Source organism: Zingiber officinale, chromosome 11B (genome assembly GCF_018446385.1).
Source record: "Zingiber officinale cultivar Zhangliang chromosome 11B, Zo_v1.1, whole genome shotgun sequence".
NCBI classification, from domain to species: Eukaryota; Viridiplantae; Streptophyta; class Magnoliopsida; order Zingiberales; family Zingiberaceae; genus Zingiber; species Zingiber officinale.
The window spans coordinates 33,077,819-33,095,044 of record NC_056007.1 but is presented as its reverse complement, the minus strand read 5'-3'; the positions used below and the strand labels follow the sequence as shown (position 1 = coordinate 33,095,044).

General features: G+C 41.1%; 1 protein-coding gene across 1 annotated transcript; it reads right to left on the bottom strand.

Annotated features, from left to right (window-relative positions):
* Positions 1 to 9,913: 9,913 nt before the first annotated feature.
* LOC122035112 (36.4 kDa proline-rich protein-like) lies at positions 9,914 to 10,864 on the bottom strand. The gene has a single exon (XM_042594502.1). The coding sequence runs from the start codon at positions 10,712 to 10,714 to the stop codon at positions 9,995 to 9,997; it is 720 nt and encodes a 239-aa protein (XP_042450436.1). The 5' UTR covers positions 10,715 to 10,864; the 3' UTR covers positions 9,914 to 9,994.
* Between the last annotated feature and the right edge of the window lie 6,362 nt (positions 10,865 to 17,226).

Here is a 17,226-nt window from a genome sequence, read left to right as displayed (position 1 = left end):
ATCGAAGTATCTTAATACTCTTGCCAAGCTGGTTCTGTACTCCATTCTTGAATTCTTTGAACTTTTCAAAGGATTCAGACTTATGTGTCATCAAGTACACATAACCATATCTACTGAAATCATCAGTAAATGTAATGAAGTACCTATAACCGCCTCTAGCAGCGACATTGAAAGGGCCACATACATCACTATGTATAAGTCCTAACAAATCAGTCGCTCTTTCGCTGTGCCCACTAAAGGGAGTCTTGGTCATCTTGCCTAGTAGGTATGATTCGCACGTCTCATAAGATTCAAAATCAAATGAGTCCAGCAAACCATCATTATGGAGCTGGGATAAGCGCTTGTCATTTATATGACCTAAGCGACAGTGCCAGAGATATGTTTTATTCGTGTCATTTGACTTGAACCTCTTGGTATTTATGTTATAGATAGGGCTTTCAAGGTCTAGAATGTAGAGTCCGTTCATCATAGGTGCACTACAATAGAACATATATTTTAAATAAAGAGAACAACATTTGTCCTTAATTATAAAAGAGAAACCTTTCTTGTCCAAACAAGAAACTGAAATTATGTTCTTAATTAAAACAGACATATAACAACATTCATCTAATTCTAATACAAGTCCAGAGGGCAGAGATAGAAAATAAGTCCCTACAGCAATAGCAGCAACCCGTGCTCCATTGCCTACGCGTAGGTCCACCTCGCCCTTTGCCAATGCCCTGCTATTTCTCAGCGCCTGCACATTAGTACAAATGTGAAAAGCACATCCGGTATCTAATACCCATGATGAAGAAATAGATAGATTGACTTCTATAACATATATACCTGAAGTGGAAGTCTCACTTCGCTTCTTCTTAAGATCTTCTAGGTACACCTTGCAGTTCCTCTTCCAGTGCCCGGTCTGACCGCAGTGGAAGCAGGTAGCATCCTTGGCGACCCCTCCTTTAGGATTCAGTGCCTTGCCTTTGCCCTTGGCTTGGGACTTTCCTTTGCCTTTGGTGTTGCCCTTGTGTTTCTGAACCATCAGAACAGAGTGAGGCTTAGCCTTCTTAAGGTTCAGCTTAGCAGTTCTTAACATGCTAAGCAACTCGGGCAGTGGCTTGTCAATTTCGTTCATATTGTAGTTTAGAACGAATTGACTATAGCTATCCGGCAAGGATTGCAAGATCAGGTCAGTGGCCAGCTCTTGGCCAAGCAGGAATCCCAACCTCTGTAGGTTTTCTATGTACCCAATCATTTTGAGTACATATGGGCCTACGGGAGACCCATCTGACATCTTGCACTGAAATAGTGCCCTTGAGATCTCAAATCTTTCATGCCGCGCTTGTCCTTAATACAGTTGATGAAGAAGTTCAACCATATCGTAAACGCCCATCAACTCGTGTTGCTTCTGAAGATCAGAGTTCATGGTCGCGAGCATTAAACAGGACACATCTAATGCATCATCTTGATGCTTCTTATAAGCATCTTTGTCAGCTCGCGTGGCATTGGCAGGAGGAGCCTCCAGAATGGGCTGCTCCAAAACGTACAGTTTACGTTCCTGGGTGAGAACTGTCACGCCCCCAAAGGAGTCTCTGCCAGACAAAAATCCGGCAGCATCTTCCCTGTACCGGTGACAATCTGAAGCAACAATACAAACAAAATACATCAGCCACATGCGGCTGGAATATTTATATACACAACCACGCAGTTATAATCACAGCCCACTCGGCTGGAATGAAACAATCACAACCACGCAGTTACATATAAAACAGCTCACACGGCTATACTAAAAACACAGCAGAAAAACGAAGGAAAGCCCACACAAACCAAATAAATACAATGCAAAAAATAAGAAAAGAATATACAAAAGAAAACAAACACTAGGTGAAATCGTCTTCGGATGTGACGTAGGACTCGGCAGACAGGATACTCCGAGCGACACCAACCATCTACAAGCTACCTGAAAACATAAATGTATACATGCGGTGGTGAGTATAGATAACTCAGCGGGTAATAGAAAAGATAGTGCACGGTCTACAAATAAAACATGGAGATCAAAAGTATACAGTCTCAGTAGGGAAATAAAGAACATGATCATATTATCATAATCAATGCATCTGAACATACTTGACGTAATAACCCGACATAATCATGACTGACATACAAACTGCACAAACCACTACTGACATAATGGTAAATACATACCCAATCTGAAATCGACGCAAGGTACAAAGATCAGTAAACTCACTGGATCTGCAACAGATATACCCGTGACACCTGTGCAATATAAATACGACTGCATATACATGTAAAATAAATGACATGTATGCAGCATGACAATCATATGCAACAACCATATCTCAATCAAGTGCAACAACGACAATCACATGCAACTAGTATCTACTAGGCATGTATGCAAATGCAGATGCACCACGCATCAAATGCAAGAATAATAACTACGTATGTATGCTCCATCGTCACCCCGACACCTCTCCAGACACCACAACCCTAGTATGGCCGACAGGCTTGGGTCCGCGACAAACCGTACAAGCCTCACGCACGTAACCACTATAAAGCGACTGAGGCGACAGTATACTATGTAGTTATCTAACTACATAGCTAAGGGTCCCTGACCACTCACAACTCAAGCTCTCCGACTACTGTACCCTCAAGACCCACTACTCCAGAGTGGTCGAGGCTGACAGAGTGACAACACTGAGCAGCTGAGTAAGCGCGACAGGACATAGCTCCACTCCCAGCTACCACTCTCCATTAGTGGTAGAGTGGACAGCTATAAAAACTGACAACCCTCTCAACTACAAAGGAGATGATAGTCGTCAGTATGCAATGAATGATGAACATGATATATATATATATATATATATATATATATATATATATATATATATAATCATGATACAGACACCATCATCATCCATGCAAACTCTAACTCCACATAAGCACTCCACAACATAAATATAATCGTCATGATAAATCCACACATCCCACCAAACACATGTACACAACTACACACGTATAATCAACCAAAAATCTCCAATAATCCCACTGGACACATATGCACAGAACGTAAGTACAATCAACATGTATCCTCCAATAATAAACACGTCAGACACGTGTATAAACCACAAACATACAATCAACACAACTCCTCTAAAAGTACATAACCAAACACATATGTACATACAACATGCAAATGTACGGTCAACATGATGACTCCTAAAACACATACCAAGCTACGTGCAATCCATATTATATGCAAAATCAGCATGGTAAATCCAACCACTCGACAATCCCTACAATACATACTCTACACGCGTAATCACAGCAGAGTAGAAATCAAGAGTAGAGACTGTATATGATATAACTAGGACATCTCAAAGATCAAGCATAAGTATCAAGTAGGAAGGCAACCAACAAATACGATATAAGGAAAAGCAGACTAATCCATCACATAAAATCATGCACTAAGCTCAATAAAAATCTACATAGAGCCAAGGAAGAAATACCCGCCTTGATACGTAGATCGTGCCAAGTAATCCCGCATCGAGACGCTCGTCCCGAAACCAAGTCCTGCAGAAATCAATATATTTATATTTTATTTAGCTAAATTCATATGAATTAAATAGCTAAATAAAATCCCTAATCCAATAGGATCACTCCAATCAAATATGATCCCTAACTAATCCTCCAAATAATCCTTAACCACCATATCTGATAACCCAACCAACAATCAATCCAATAATCCAAAGAATGATCACATAACAATCTATATCAACCAATCACCATATCCACAAATTCCAACCCAATACAAACCTAAATCAATCCAACACATACCAATAACGATCATGTTTAACTCCACCTAATGATCCAAATCCAATACGCTAATAAATCCATCCTTAATCCAACCCCTTCTAAAACCAAACATAATCCACAATCCTTCACTTCGATCCAAACAACCACAGATCACAAAGTCTCCAATATAATATGATACAAATCTTGATTTATCCATCCACAACACAAATGATATCAACCTACAATAACCTATCAACTAAATCATCAAACCATAATCAACCACAAACTCCAACAATCCTCAATCTCTATCAACAACTATCAAAGTAAAATCCCCAAAACATGTATCATACATATTTCCTTACCTCCTCTTTTCCAGCTGCTACTGATGGCACAACACTAGCAGAGTTAGCTGATGACTTTGGTGATGTGGTGACTAGCACCAAGAAATGCTCAATACCAAGCAACGTTGCTGCCTTCCAAAAGAAAACTCTCCAAATCAATACCATGAAAAGGCTTAATACCTAAATCAAGAGCTAGAGTAGAACCAATTACCTTCAAGACCAATCCAGTTCCATAAACTCCTCTCGGATGAACACTGCTGCTGTGATCATGAGCAAAGGCAGAAGGTAGGGTGACACTGGCCACATAGAGCAACACTGTGTTAACCCAAGCTAGGGCAAATGGATATCCTTGATCCAAGATTCGGTGGTGAGGAGGCAGCTAGGGCTCGGGCGGAGGAAATCAAGAGGAGGATCGGCGACAGATCCATGCCGACGAAGACAAAGAATCGAGATCTGGTGGAGAGGAAGAAATGATGAACTTCCTTGATGAAATCGTCGCTGCTCCGCTAAGATTCAAGGGTCGGCGGTGGATTAATCGCGAGCTAGGGGAAAGACTACACTCCTCGCGAGGAAGAGGGAGCATGGAGGCTCGACCGGCGGTGCATCAAGCTGCAGAGATCGATTCCCTTGTGGTGTCGTCTGCTCCGATCGCACTAGAAGAAGCGGAGAAGAAAAGAATCGGGCAGGGAAGGAGGAATGGAAGTTGGGGAAGATGAGGGAATCAGGTGGAAGTTGGGGTCAGGAGGGGAATTAGAGAGAAATGAAATATTAAATTCAACTTTAGGTTAATTTAATTAAACCTAAAGTTAATTCCTCAATCAACTTCCTCTTAAATGGTATTTCCAAATAGGCCTCTACTGTACCCCGAATCCATCCCCTCAAAACGGGTCATATGGACTCCGTTTAAATCTTGAAAATTTTTTAAAAATTCTCGAAAAATCCAATAAGATTTTTCGTCCAACAATATTTATTATTTAATTTTGTGATATAGTGAGAACTATTCCCAAGTTCCTGTATCAGTCCAGAAAATTTGCTCCGTTGAGCTTGTCCTTCTCAAGAACCGAACGCAGGGAGAAAGAGTTCATATTCGACGTCATGGTTATCTACAACAGAAAAATGCAGAAAATAAATATCATATTCTTTTAAATCATTTAATTAGGCCTTTAACTAAATGATGCTCCCACTGAATTCTATAATTCATATGGGACAAGATCCACATCATACTAACCCTTGAGTTAGCTTTGGCTAATACGCCCAAGATTTAGTATGATCGGTAGGTAACGATTTACCAATTACATCTCTATGCAACTCTTGTTTATAGGATCATTATCCGCAGTTATATTAAAACTTGAGTTAGCTTTGTCTAATACGCCCAAGAATTAATATAAATGTGATTTATGTCCTATCTTTCCAACCGTTGGAAGAATGTCTATAGTTGTACTCGATCCAACTAAGTTAACTAGGAATACTCAATTTAATTGAGTTTGTACTCGCCCATGCGTTGATAAGCGGGACCAAGATTGTCCCTCCGTACCCTACTAAGATAATATGTGTTGCTCTGCTTTGGTAGATTCAACAACACATGTGATCTAGGTAGTGATAGGTATCACGGCACGATAGGCATTAGAGTTGATGCGATTGAGATCTAATATAATCGAGAGGGTGCATCTTGTACACAATTTAGATCTAATCTAATCGTTAAACACTAATTAATTACTAATCATGCATCACATACACACAAGCAATTAATTAAATTATTTGTGATTAGTCATGGCCCTACTACGATCTTCTCAAGCCAATGAGAAGATCGGATGGTCAACCTAGGGTCCACAGCTTCTCAAGCTCCTCCCTTTGACCACCTTGTGTTGCTCGTGCCCTCCACGTAACTCCGTCTCGAGTGGACCTTCCACAGCTCCAATTTTGTACATTACAATTTTGAAACTCAAGTTACATTCGAGTCTAAACTAATTTACAACAAGAATAAATGGAGAAAGGCACGACGCGCAGGTCGCATATCAAATATACAGCACACACAACACAAAAGACGGCGCGCATGCCGTAATATGAATTACAATACAAATATACCAATAAAATTGGGTTTTTTGGGCCATGACCATCACAAATTATACATAATTCTAAATTATGTAATTTCCATAATTTTATGAAATTTTAATACTATTTTTACAATTTTTATGAGTAAAAATTCCCGGTGGTCCCGTTTAGCGGTTTTCGGGCGCAATCGCGGAACGAATCCCCTTGCGCGGCCAGGGGCAGCTCCCCTACCCGCGATCTAACCATCGCAAGTGTTCCTTAGCGATCCTACAGCGCCTTAGCCAGCTGTCCAAAAAATATTTGGGGTGAAACCTTGCCGTTTCGGAAAAATCTTCTCGGTAGTCGAAGCCTGCAAGTGTCGAAACACTTGTGCTTCGCTTCTACGAGAAAATTACCCATAAAAACTATAAAATTAGAAAATTTACAGAATATTACAGATCTGCTATTTTTCAAAAAAATACAAAATAAACTCGTACAAGACTTCTCACGTGGCTCTGATACCACTGTTGGGATTTTCGGGCCGCGAAAACCGCTTTTTCGCGTCGCGGAAACCCCGAAACCCCCGTCACCGGATCTGTGCGAAGTAAAATAAAACAAAATTTTACGAGTACAAGTTTCTTAGACTTAGTTCTAAACTAGATTTACAAGGAGAAAACCTTTTACCCTTGATGCGTGCCCTTTACGAATCTCGCTCGTCCAAGGAAGTGTCAGATCTCGAGATCGTCAAGCGTACGATCCTCTAGAAGTATCCACACGAACAAATGGGTGGAGAAAAACTAAACAAAGGTGTGCTAGCACCCTTGATCAGTCACGGCAAGAGGAGGAGAGGGAGAGCAAGAAGAGAGAGCTAGGAAGAAGATGATGGAATAATGCCTTGAATGAAAAATGAATTCCCTTCATTCACAAAAGTGGCGGGCCACAGATGTGTAACTCCTTCTCATTTAATGTGGCTGGCAATATTAAATTGAAAGGGAATTTGTAACCCCCATTAGGTGGCACACACATGTGCTAAACATGATGATGTGGCACATCATCTTTGGCCACTTAATGCCAACTCACAAGTGAGGTGGCAAATAGTCAAGTCAAACTTGACTCTTCCTCTTCCTCTCTAGTCAAGTCAAACTTGACTTAATCTCTCTCATGGTTGATCTAATCCAACCATTTAATTCAAGCCAATTTAATATAATGAATCTAATTCATTTAATTAAATTGATTCAATGAGTTATAATCTAAATTAGACTCATTGAACACATGAATCAATTTGAGTCCAACTCAATTAGCCCAATTAGGATTACTCTTAATCCAATTTGATTCATCACATGAATCTAATCCTCTTGGTTCATCATATGAACCTAATCTCCATCTAATTGTCCTTAGTGTGTGACCCTATAGGTTCTTGTAACGTTGGCAATGCCCCTAAACTCATTTAGGAGCATAAGTAATGAGCGGTATCTAGCAACACATCATTACTACCCAAGTTACAAGAAAGTTGAGATCCAACATCACCTTGTGACTACTAATTGTGACTCCTCACAATATATGACATGTGTCCTTCTATCCTAAACATCTAGATTGATCAATGGGAGGCATAGACCGTGTCATCCTCTGACCAATCTAAATCTTGAACTCCAAGTAGACTCACTCGATCAAATGAGCTCAATATCTCATATTGACTCATTTGGGCATGGCCATGCACTTCGTGGTCTCACTCTATCAAGAATATCGATGTCACTCCCGTCATATAGGAGGGATAGATCCCATCTACATCACTCACATCCCTCCGCATAATTTGTTACATACCCAGTAATTGCCTTTATAGTCCATCCAGTTACGGGTGACGTTTGACGAAACTAAAGTACATAACTCATTATGTAGGGATCCATAGTGACTTCAGGTTTAAGGACTAGTAGTCATACTAATAGTCACATGATAAAGTATATGACACTCATATAACGATCCATGATACTTTCTCATGGCGGGTTATTCAGTATACATTCTCCAATGCATACCCATGTGTCAACTTGATATCTCATATCCATGATTTGTGAGATCAAGTCATCGAGTTGACCTACATGCTAGTCTTATTGCATTAACATTGTCCCTGAATGTTAATACTCAACTAGGAATGATTAAGAGTAGTGTTCTCTATATCATCTCACTATCGATTCAACCAATCGATTGATATAGGTAAGAACCTTCTATTCAAGGACGCTATTATACTTAGTTTATTTGGCACCAATACAAGTAAGTATAATAACCAAAATAAATGCCTTTATTTATATAAGAATATGATACAACAAGTCCATAATACAATCATCAAATGATTGGCTCTAGGGCTCTAACTAACATGGACAGCTTGATCCAAGGTGTTCCGCTTGGCCTGCCCACTCTAAGTAAGATCACGCCTGAGTTAGCTCTTCCCTGACGGACTGAATAAGCATATGCTGCTGAGCAATGGTTTCATCTTTGAGCTGATTTTCTTCTTGAAGAAGGGCTAGGGAAGTAGCGTGTTTTTCTCTCAGATAAATTAGAAATTGAGTGTGGATCTCCAGATCCGTTTAAGCTTTCTGCTTCAGCGCTCCTTCAGCTCGGGTCCGAGACTTGGCGGCTAACTTGAGTTCCTCAATATCTTAGCGGAGGGGTGACTGAAGATCTCTGTTTTGCATCATCTTGACTAACGTAGTATCCTTGTAGGCAAGTAGTTGAGTCATATGAGCTAGTTGTTGGCATAAAGGTGACACCTCGTTAGAATTAAGGGTGGATTCTATGGTTAGAAGAAGTCAACAAGAAAAGTACAATGATACGGGGGGCTAACTCCCGATCGGCTAACTCCCAATCAACAAGAAAAGGCCCGGCGTGCTCGTCTGCTAACTCCTGGTCGGCTAACTCCCGATCAATGCTTGGACTATCTCTCCATGGCCCTGGCCCCCATAGGTTTAGGCCAGACATTATACCCGATTGATCATCCAAGGTTGTCCTATTACTTCCCGGTCGGGACAGAAAGTGCTACAGGACAACAAAGTCAAGGAATCGTAACCGCCTATCAAAGAATAACTATTGTGTGTCAGGGAATATTCCAACGGTCTGCCATCACCTGCGAATGGAACCTTCCTTCAGTCTACAAGAGGATGTCATGTGTCTACCAGCACCCGACAAGTCTTGACATCCGATATTCTCTGACATCAGTTAGGTTCCAAAAGGTACGCACTGTCATATAAATAGGGAGGACCTCTCCCTTTCGTAGGTACGCTCTCTTGCACATTCACACTTGTCTTCTACTTTCTTTCTGTTTCGTGCATTGTTCTTCTAGGGAAAAAGTACTTGACTTGACCGTCGGAGGACCTGCTCCAGAGACTTTTTCCCTGATTTCTAGCCTTTAATGCATGTGTGTTTGTCTAAGTGTGCGTAAAGCCCAGGTACCGTCGGCTCCAGCATCATCGCCCGTCAGTACCACGTGAGAATCCACTTTTGGAAGTGCATTCGAAAAAGGTGTCTCAGTCGCCCCTCCGTCAACGCTAGCAATAGTTCACCCGATCTTCATCTGACTCTGATTTCGAACAGAATCAACATGTGTCATGCACGGATCTCGCTAGGACAAAATTATTCTACAATAATTATTATAATCATAAATCTAGCAGTCACCCGTGTTTCTCTATTATATAATATTGATATTGATAGTTGAAAACCTAAATAATTATTCTATTAATAATTATGAATTATTAATATTGATAGTTGAAAATATAAATATGAAATAGCAGAGTTCAACACATATTTAGGTTTCAGTTTATTAATTCATAATTATTCATTTAATATGCCGGACATTGGTAATCGGAGGGGACGTGCTTGCCGCAATCTGCCAGCACCTCAAGCGCGATGGGGAGCAGCAGGGTGATGCCCAAGGCCTTGGCCTTGATGGTGGTGCAGAGGCACAGTGCTGCATCGAGGTCGGCAACCCCTTCCAGCACCGGGCAACATTCGCTCCTCACGTTCCCGCCGATGATGACATGGACCAGTCCCCCGATCAAGTCAACGCACGCGTCGAGCTTCAGGGTGTCGATGGGGCATGATGACGTCAGCGGAGGTGGAGGGGGGCACGGCACGGCGCTAGGCGGCGGAGGGCTTAGCGTGGCCTTTGGCGGCGGTGGCGGTGATATTGATGGCAGAGGAGGGCTTGGAGTTGCCTTCGGTGGTGGCGGTGACGGTGATACTGATGGATGAGGAGGGCTTGGAGTTGCCTTGGGTGGTGGTGGTGGCGATATTGATGGCAGAGGAGGGCTTGGAGTTGCCTTCGGTGGTGGCGGTGACGTTGGTTTCTTATGCGGCGGTGGCGGAGGGCTCGGGTTCTTCTTTGGAGGAGGAGGGGCAGGTGTGCTCTTTGGAGGCGGTGGAGGGCACGGTGTGGTAGCTGGCGGTGGCGGAGGATGAGAAGTTGGAGTAGGGCAGTAAGGGCAAGCAAGGGAAGGAAGCAAAAGTGTTGCGAGGTTTATGAGCACCAACAAAGCACCGACTGAAGCAGGTTTCCTCATGGTGATGAGCAGCTATAAGGTTCAGTGCACTGAAGAAGAATGGAGTAATACGCTTTATATAGAAGTTAAATGAGCTCAATTTCTTCACTTCTTCTTTGCCAGTGCAGCTGCCGAAGAGCCCACCACCGCATCCCTTCCAAATTTCTTTGACTTCATCAGCCTCTAAATCATGGAATGTATCTACATTTCTCCACGGACCATAATAAAATGATTAACTAACTATATTTTCTGAAGGATAATTAATCAGTGATGCATGCGATCTTTGAATTTGCAGTAATGCATGCAATCTTTGAATCTGTCGTCGGATCTCTTTGAGGGGGACCAAAAGGATGATTAATCAGATCATATCATTCCTTAAGCCAAATGACTAGCGAGAGAAATATCAATCTCCAAGCACTTCATTCGCTCTGTTGGTTAGTGCCGACATCAAGCCAGTACTTATTCACAAAAAAAACATAAATTTTCTGGATGGCTGGTCTATGTTATTTGTTCTTTTCTATTGTTGTCAACCTTCTTTGTCTCTATATATATCTTGTACCATCTTCGGCGGGTGAAGGTTCATTTAGGCACTAATGGGGCTTTTGTTGTTTTGCTTCAAGTTGTATGCAGAATAATAATATTATTTCTTGGAATTCTCAATTACAGCGAGAGTTCTTCCAGCTAATAATATATGTACTCTTAGCTGGTTCATCACAAGGAACTTGGTGTAAGAAGCAAGAAGAAGAATAAGGAAAAAGTAAGAAGTAATATGAGAGTAATAAAATTTAATGTTCATTGATATTTGTGTTAAAGATAATATAATATATAATTTTTAAAAAATAATAAATTAATAAATAATAAAATTATTTTAAAAATAATTCTGAAAATAATTATAACAGAATTATTAGAATAATTCAAATATTAATATGATTTAATTTGATAATTTGATTCGTCAATTTTAATAATTTTGTTTTATTTCTTTTATATCTATGGTCAGATATGAGTTTGTATATACTGTCTTCCGTCGTGTGTACTTGGAAGGCACATAGTTAAGATGAAAACAAAGAAATGATGCAAGGTGGAAATCATGCATGCCGTGTTTGAATTGTTCATGGAGTTTCATGTGAAGTTAGAATTAGCTTCTATCGAGAGTGCAGTGGCCTGATTTGTGGTCCTTGGCGCGCATAAATGGACAACCAGCTTAGTTGCTTTTTGAGAAGCAAGTTGATGGTATCATAGTTAAAAGGTTTAGATTGTGAAGCAGGCAAAAGAAAAAGGGAGATTGGGTTTCAGTTTCTGCTCCAGTAGGAAAGAAGGCATGTCTCAAAACTAAATGAAGGACTCTAAAGATAACCAAAATAATATCTCCTCGACGGCAGTCTGTCTGTTACCTAATTCAGAATTTACCTGAACAAAATCAGGAGTTAAAGAGGATTCATTAGTGAACCCAACATTGAGGATGGGTCTGTTGGTGATCGATGGTTGACTAAAAGAGGGGATTGAATAGTTAGGTCATCCACAAGTCTTTTGCTTCTCTACAAGCGTTAATTGGACAAGCCAAAATACAAATACTAAGACAATGAAAGCGATAAGAATACAAACGCTAACACAATTTCTTTTATGTGGTTCGGAGATTGCTTGCTCCTATTCCGCAGCTTGTCCTTGAGATGGACGAACTCTCAATCCTTCGGTGGATTAGTCTCTAGTAATCTCCGGCTAAATGAGCTCCTTCTCGGTGGAGCAAAACCTCCCACAAAGAAACTCTTCTTTACAAGATTGGGAATTAGGTGTGGGAAGAAGAGTGTAGGCTTTGGAAGCTTGAAGGCAAAGATTAGGAGTATTTCAATAAGATTAGTAACCTCCATCAATGCCCCAAACTTTCTATATATAGAGAGAAAAGAGTAGATTACACATTAACTCATTTCCTGTGCACTAGTCAATTGTCAAAATCATCAGTCGACTGGTGCTACCATTAAATATAGCCAATAGCTACTTCTCAGAATCCGCAATTCAGCCCACAGTCAGCAACCGTCACTTTCCAATCGACTGGTAAAAGTACCAGTCGACTGGTCACTACTAGCTGAGCGAACAGAATCTTTCTGTTCTCTCCTAGTCGACTGCTTAGTCGACTGGATCAATCAAATACAACATCCGTTAGTCGACTGGTCTCAGTTATACACTCACACTCATCCTTTTCGGAGTCACCCTTGAAGCCTTCTTCCTTGGCCTTCGTCCCTCAGATGCACTCGAGCCTGCGACTCCTCTCCATGCATCATTCGCGTTGCCTTGAAGTTTGCTTTCCTCGGCTCCACTCCGTTGCTCCTCGTCCAGTAGTCTCTCGGATGCACCATTTTTCATCGATCTCAAGGACCCGAGCCATAGGATGAACTCCTCATGTGTTTTTCACCAAGTCCTGTGTGATTCATACACATATCAAGCCAATATAAAAGTCTAACTTAAACTTTTTGACACACATATCAAAATCATGATCAAAACTAGGTCGATTGCTTCCACAATCTTCCCCATTTTGATGTGTGACAATATGTTTAAGTTAGGTATAAATAATACTTGAAAATTGAAGGAAAAATGCAAACATTGAAACATAAATCCAAGCTTGCTCTATCAATTTAATTTTTAAGTTTTTATACAAATTGGGAGAAATACAAGTTTCTAATTGAAGCCTTCCCAATTCTCCCCCTTTGGCACCATTAAAAGGATGCATACCATAGCATCAAATTTAGATTAAATTAACCAAACCCAACTTTTGAAAGTACTGAAAAATAGCTACTAGTTGACTACAAAATTGCAGTCGACTGGTACAGAGCCAATCCGAATTTCAATCTTTTGAAACCAATTTCAGAAATACATAAAAAAATCCATAAAATTTAAAAAATCATGAAATTTTAAAAACATATTTCCTTTAATGTCCTCTAACTAGGAAAAATATATTTTTTTATGGAAATTTAATATATTTTTGAAGTTTTGACAAAAACTCAAAAACCTTGAAAACATTCAATTGTGTATCAATTTGAAACCTAGTTTTGCATTCATATGTTTTAAAATAACTATACCACTATAAATAAAACATAAAATTATGATCCGGTGGTAAGGTGGGGCCCACCCAGGAGAATGTCATGGCCACATGGAAGGTCGGGATCGAGGCAGTCAACGTTCTTGGATCAAGGAATTGCCGGACCAACATCACAATAGCTCGGCCAAGTACCGAGCTTCCGATGCTCAGAGAAGTCCATCGCCGAAGCGTGTGCCGAGCGGTCGTCCCGTTCGGACTCTCACCAGGTCCCGGATCCTGCAACACGGAGACACGACCCACTCTTTCGGCAACCGGGGTCAGATCTGTTGAATAGCAGCTGAGCGGCCTTCTCGCTCGACCCTAGAGACGGCAGCGCCAGAACATCGGCGGTTAGGCGAGCGGCTCTCCCACTCGGCCCCCATGAAGAGTAGCCATCTGGCAGACACAGATCGGTTGAGCGACTCTCCCGCTCGACACTCTCCCACTCAAACCAGTAACAGTCAAAGGAAGCAGCTGGGAATATCTTCCTAGGAACCAGTGTCGCCGACAGGCAGCATGACTGGTGGCATGGTCAGACAGAGAATCGTATGATGGAAGTTTTCACTGTCACGTCAGGGATATGCTCGGGCTGTTGAGGTATGGCGTCGAGCATGCTTTTCTGAAACATCCTTTCAAGGTATGCTTTTGTTGGGATTTTCGGGCCGCAAAAACCGCTTTTTCGCGTTGCGGAAATCCCGAATCTCCCATGCCACCGGATCCATGTGAAGTTTATAAAACAAAATTTCATGTACGAGTTTACTAAAGCCTAGATCTACACTAGGAGAAGGAATTTTACCCTTGATGCGAAGCCCTTCGCAATCCCGCTAGTCCTCGGTTCGCCGGATCTCGAAAGTGTCAAAGTAGACACTTCTCTATGTGTATCAACACAAGCAAGAGATGGAGAGGCCAAACAAAAAGGTGTGCTAGCACCTATGAAGTGTTCGACCAAGAGAGGAGAGGGAGAAGAAAATTGAGAGCAAGAGGAAGAAGATGAAATGAATGCCTTGAATGAAAAAATCAATCTCATCCATACTAAAGGTGGCCGGCCACATAATGGTTTGTAACCCCCATGGAATTTCAAGAGTCAAGTCTCTTGATCTCCTCCATGAGGTGGCATTTGGTCAAGTCAAACTTGACCAAATGAAGAAGCCTTGATGATGTGACATTGGTCAAGTCAAAGTCAAGTCAAAACTTGACTCTTCATCTTCCTACTTAAGTCAAGTCAAACTTGACCACTTCTCTCCCTTGTTTGATCTAATATAACCATTGGTTCAAGTTAATTTTAATTTAATGAATCTCTATTCATTGAATTAAATTAATTAAATGAGTCTAAGTCCAAATTAGACTCACTTAACACATGAACCAACTTGAGTCCAACTCAATTAGCCTAATTTGGATTACTCTTAATCCAATTTGGTTCATCATATGAACCTAATCATTTAGGTTCATCAAATGAACATAATCTCCATCTAATTGCCCTTTGTGTGTGACCCTATAGGTTCTTGTAACATTGGCAATGCTCCAAAACCCATTTAGAAGCATAAGTAATGAGCGGTATCTAGCAACATATCAATACTACCCAAGTTACAAGAATGTTGAGATCCAACATCACCTGGTGACTACTAATTGTGACTCCTCACATATATGACAAGTGTCCTTCTATCCTAAACATCTAGATTGATCAATATGAGGCATAGACCGTGTCATCCTCTAATCAATCTAAATCTTGAACTCCAAGTAGACTCACTCAATCAAATGAGCTCAATATCTCATATTGACTCATTTGGGCATGACCATGCACTACGTGGTCTCACTCTATCAAGAATATTGATGTCGCTCCCGTCATATAGGAGGGATATATCCCATCTACATCACTCACATACCTCTGCATAATTCGTTACATACCCAGTAATCGCCTATATAGTTCACCCAGTTACGGGTGACGTTTGACGAAGCCAAAGTACGTAACTCCTTATGTAGGGATCCATGGTGACTTCAGGTCCAAGGACTAGTAGTCATATTAATGACCACATGAGAAAGTATATGACACTTATATAACGATCCATGATACTTTCTCATGGTGGGTCATTCAGTATACATTCTCCAATGCATACCCATGTGTCAACTTGATTTCTCTATATCCATGACTTGTGAGATCAAGTCATCGAGTTGACCTACATGCTAGTCTTATTGCATTAACATTGTCCTTGAATGTTAATACTCGACTAGTAATGATTTAGAGTAGTGTTCCCTATATCATGTCACTATCGGTTCAACTAACCGATTGATATAGTTAAGAACCCTCTACTCAAGGACGCTATTATACTTAGTTTATTTGACACCAATACAAGTAAGCAGAATAACCAAAACCAAATGCCTTTATATATAAGAATATGATACAATGAGTCCATATAACAATCATCAAATGATTGACTCTAGGGCTCTAACTAACAATCTCCCACTAGCACTAGTGCCAATCAGTGTAGGCTCTAAGGCCTAATGACCTAGTGTGACCATCATGCTTTCTCTGTGCCAAAGCCTTGGTCAAGGGATCTGCGATGTTAGCCTCTGTGGGTACTCTGTAAATCTTCACATCTCCTCTATCGATAATCTCTCGAATGAGATGGAAGCGTCGTAGTATGTGTTTGGTCCGCTGGTGTGAGCGAAGTTCCTTCGCCTGTGCTATAGCTCCACTGTTGTCACAATAGAGCTCAATAGGGTCAGCAATGTTAGGAACCACCCCAAGTTCAGTGATGAACTTACGGATCCAAACTGCCTCCTTTGCTGCCTCTGATGCAGCAATGTACTCGGCCTCTGTCGTAGAATCAACGACTGTGCCCTGCTTCGAACTCTTCCAGCTCACAGCACCACCATTTATGCAAAACATGAACCCTGACTGTGATCGATAATCATCCTGGTCGGTCTGGAAGCTAGCATCATTGTAACCCTTTACAGCTAGCTCGTCATCGCCTCCATATATCAAGAAATATTCTTTAGTCCTTCTCAAGTACTTAAGAATATTCTTGACCGCTATCCAGTGACTCTCACCTGGATATGATTGGTATCTGCTCGTCATGCTCAAAGCATACGAGACATCAGGTCGAGTACATAGCATGGCGTACATGATAGATCCTATGGCTGAGGCATAAGGGATCTGATCCATGCGGTCTCTCTCCTCTCTAGAAGAGGGACCTTGAGTCTTTGAAAGACTCATACCATGTGATATCGACAGAAATCCCTTCTTGGAGTTCTACATGGCAAACCAAAGGAGTACCTTGTCAATATATGTACTTTGACTTAGGCCAAGCAACCTCTTAGATCTATCTCTATAGATCTGTATGCCTAGAATGCGGGATGCTTCACCTAAGTTCTTCATTGAGAAACAAGTCCCTAGCCAAGTCTTGACAGACTGCAGCAAAGGGATGTCTTTCCTAATGAGTAGTATGTCATCCACATACAATAT

Bases quoted from the DNA above. Each gene is read 5' to 3' on its own strand.
- LOC122035112 (XM_042594502.1), bottom strand. From the start codon at position 10,714: ATGAGGAAACCTGCTTCAGTCGGTGCTTTGTTGGTGCTCATAAACCTC.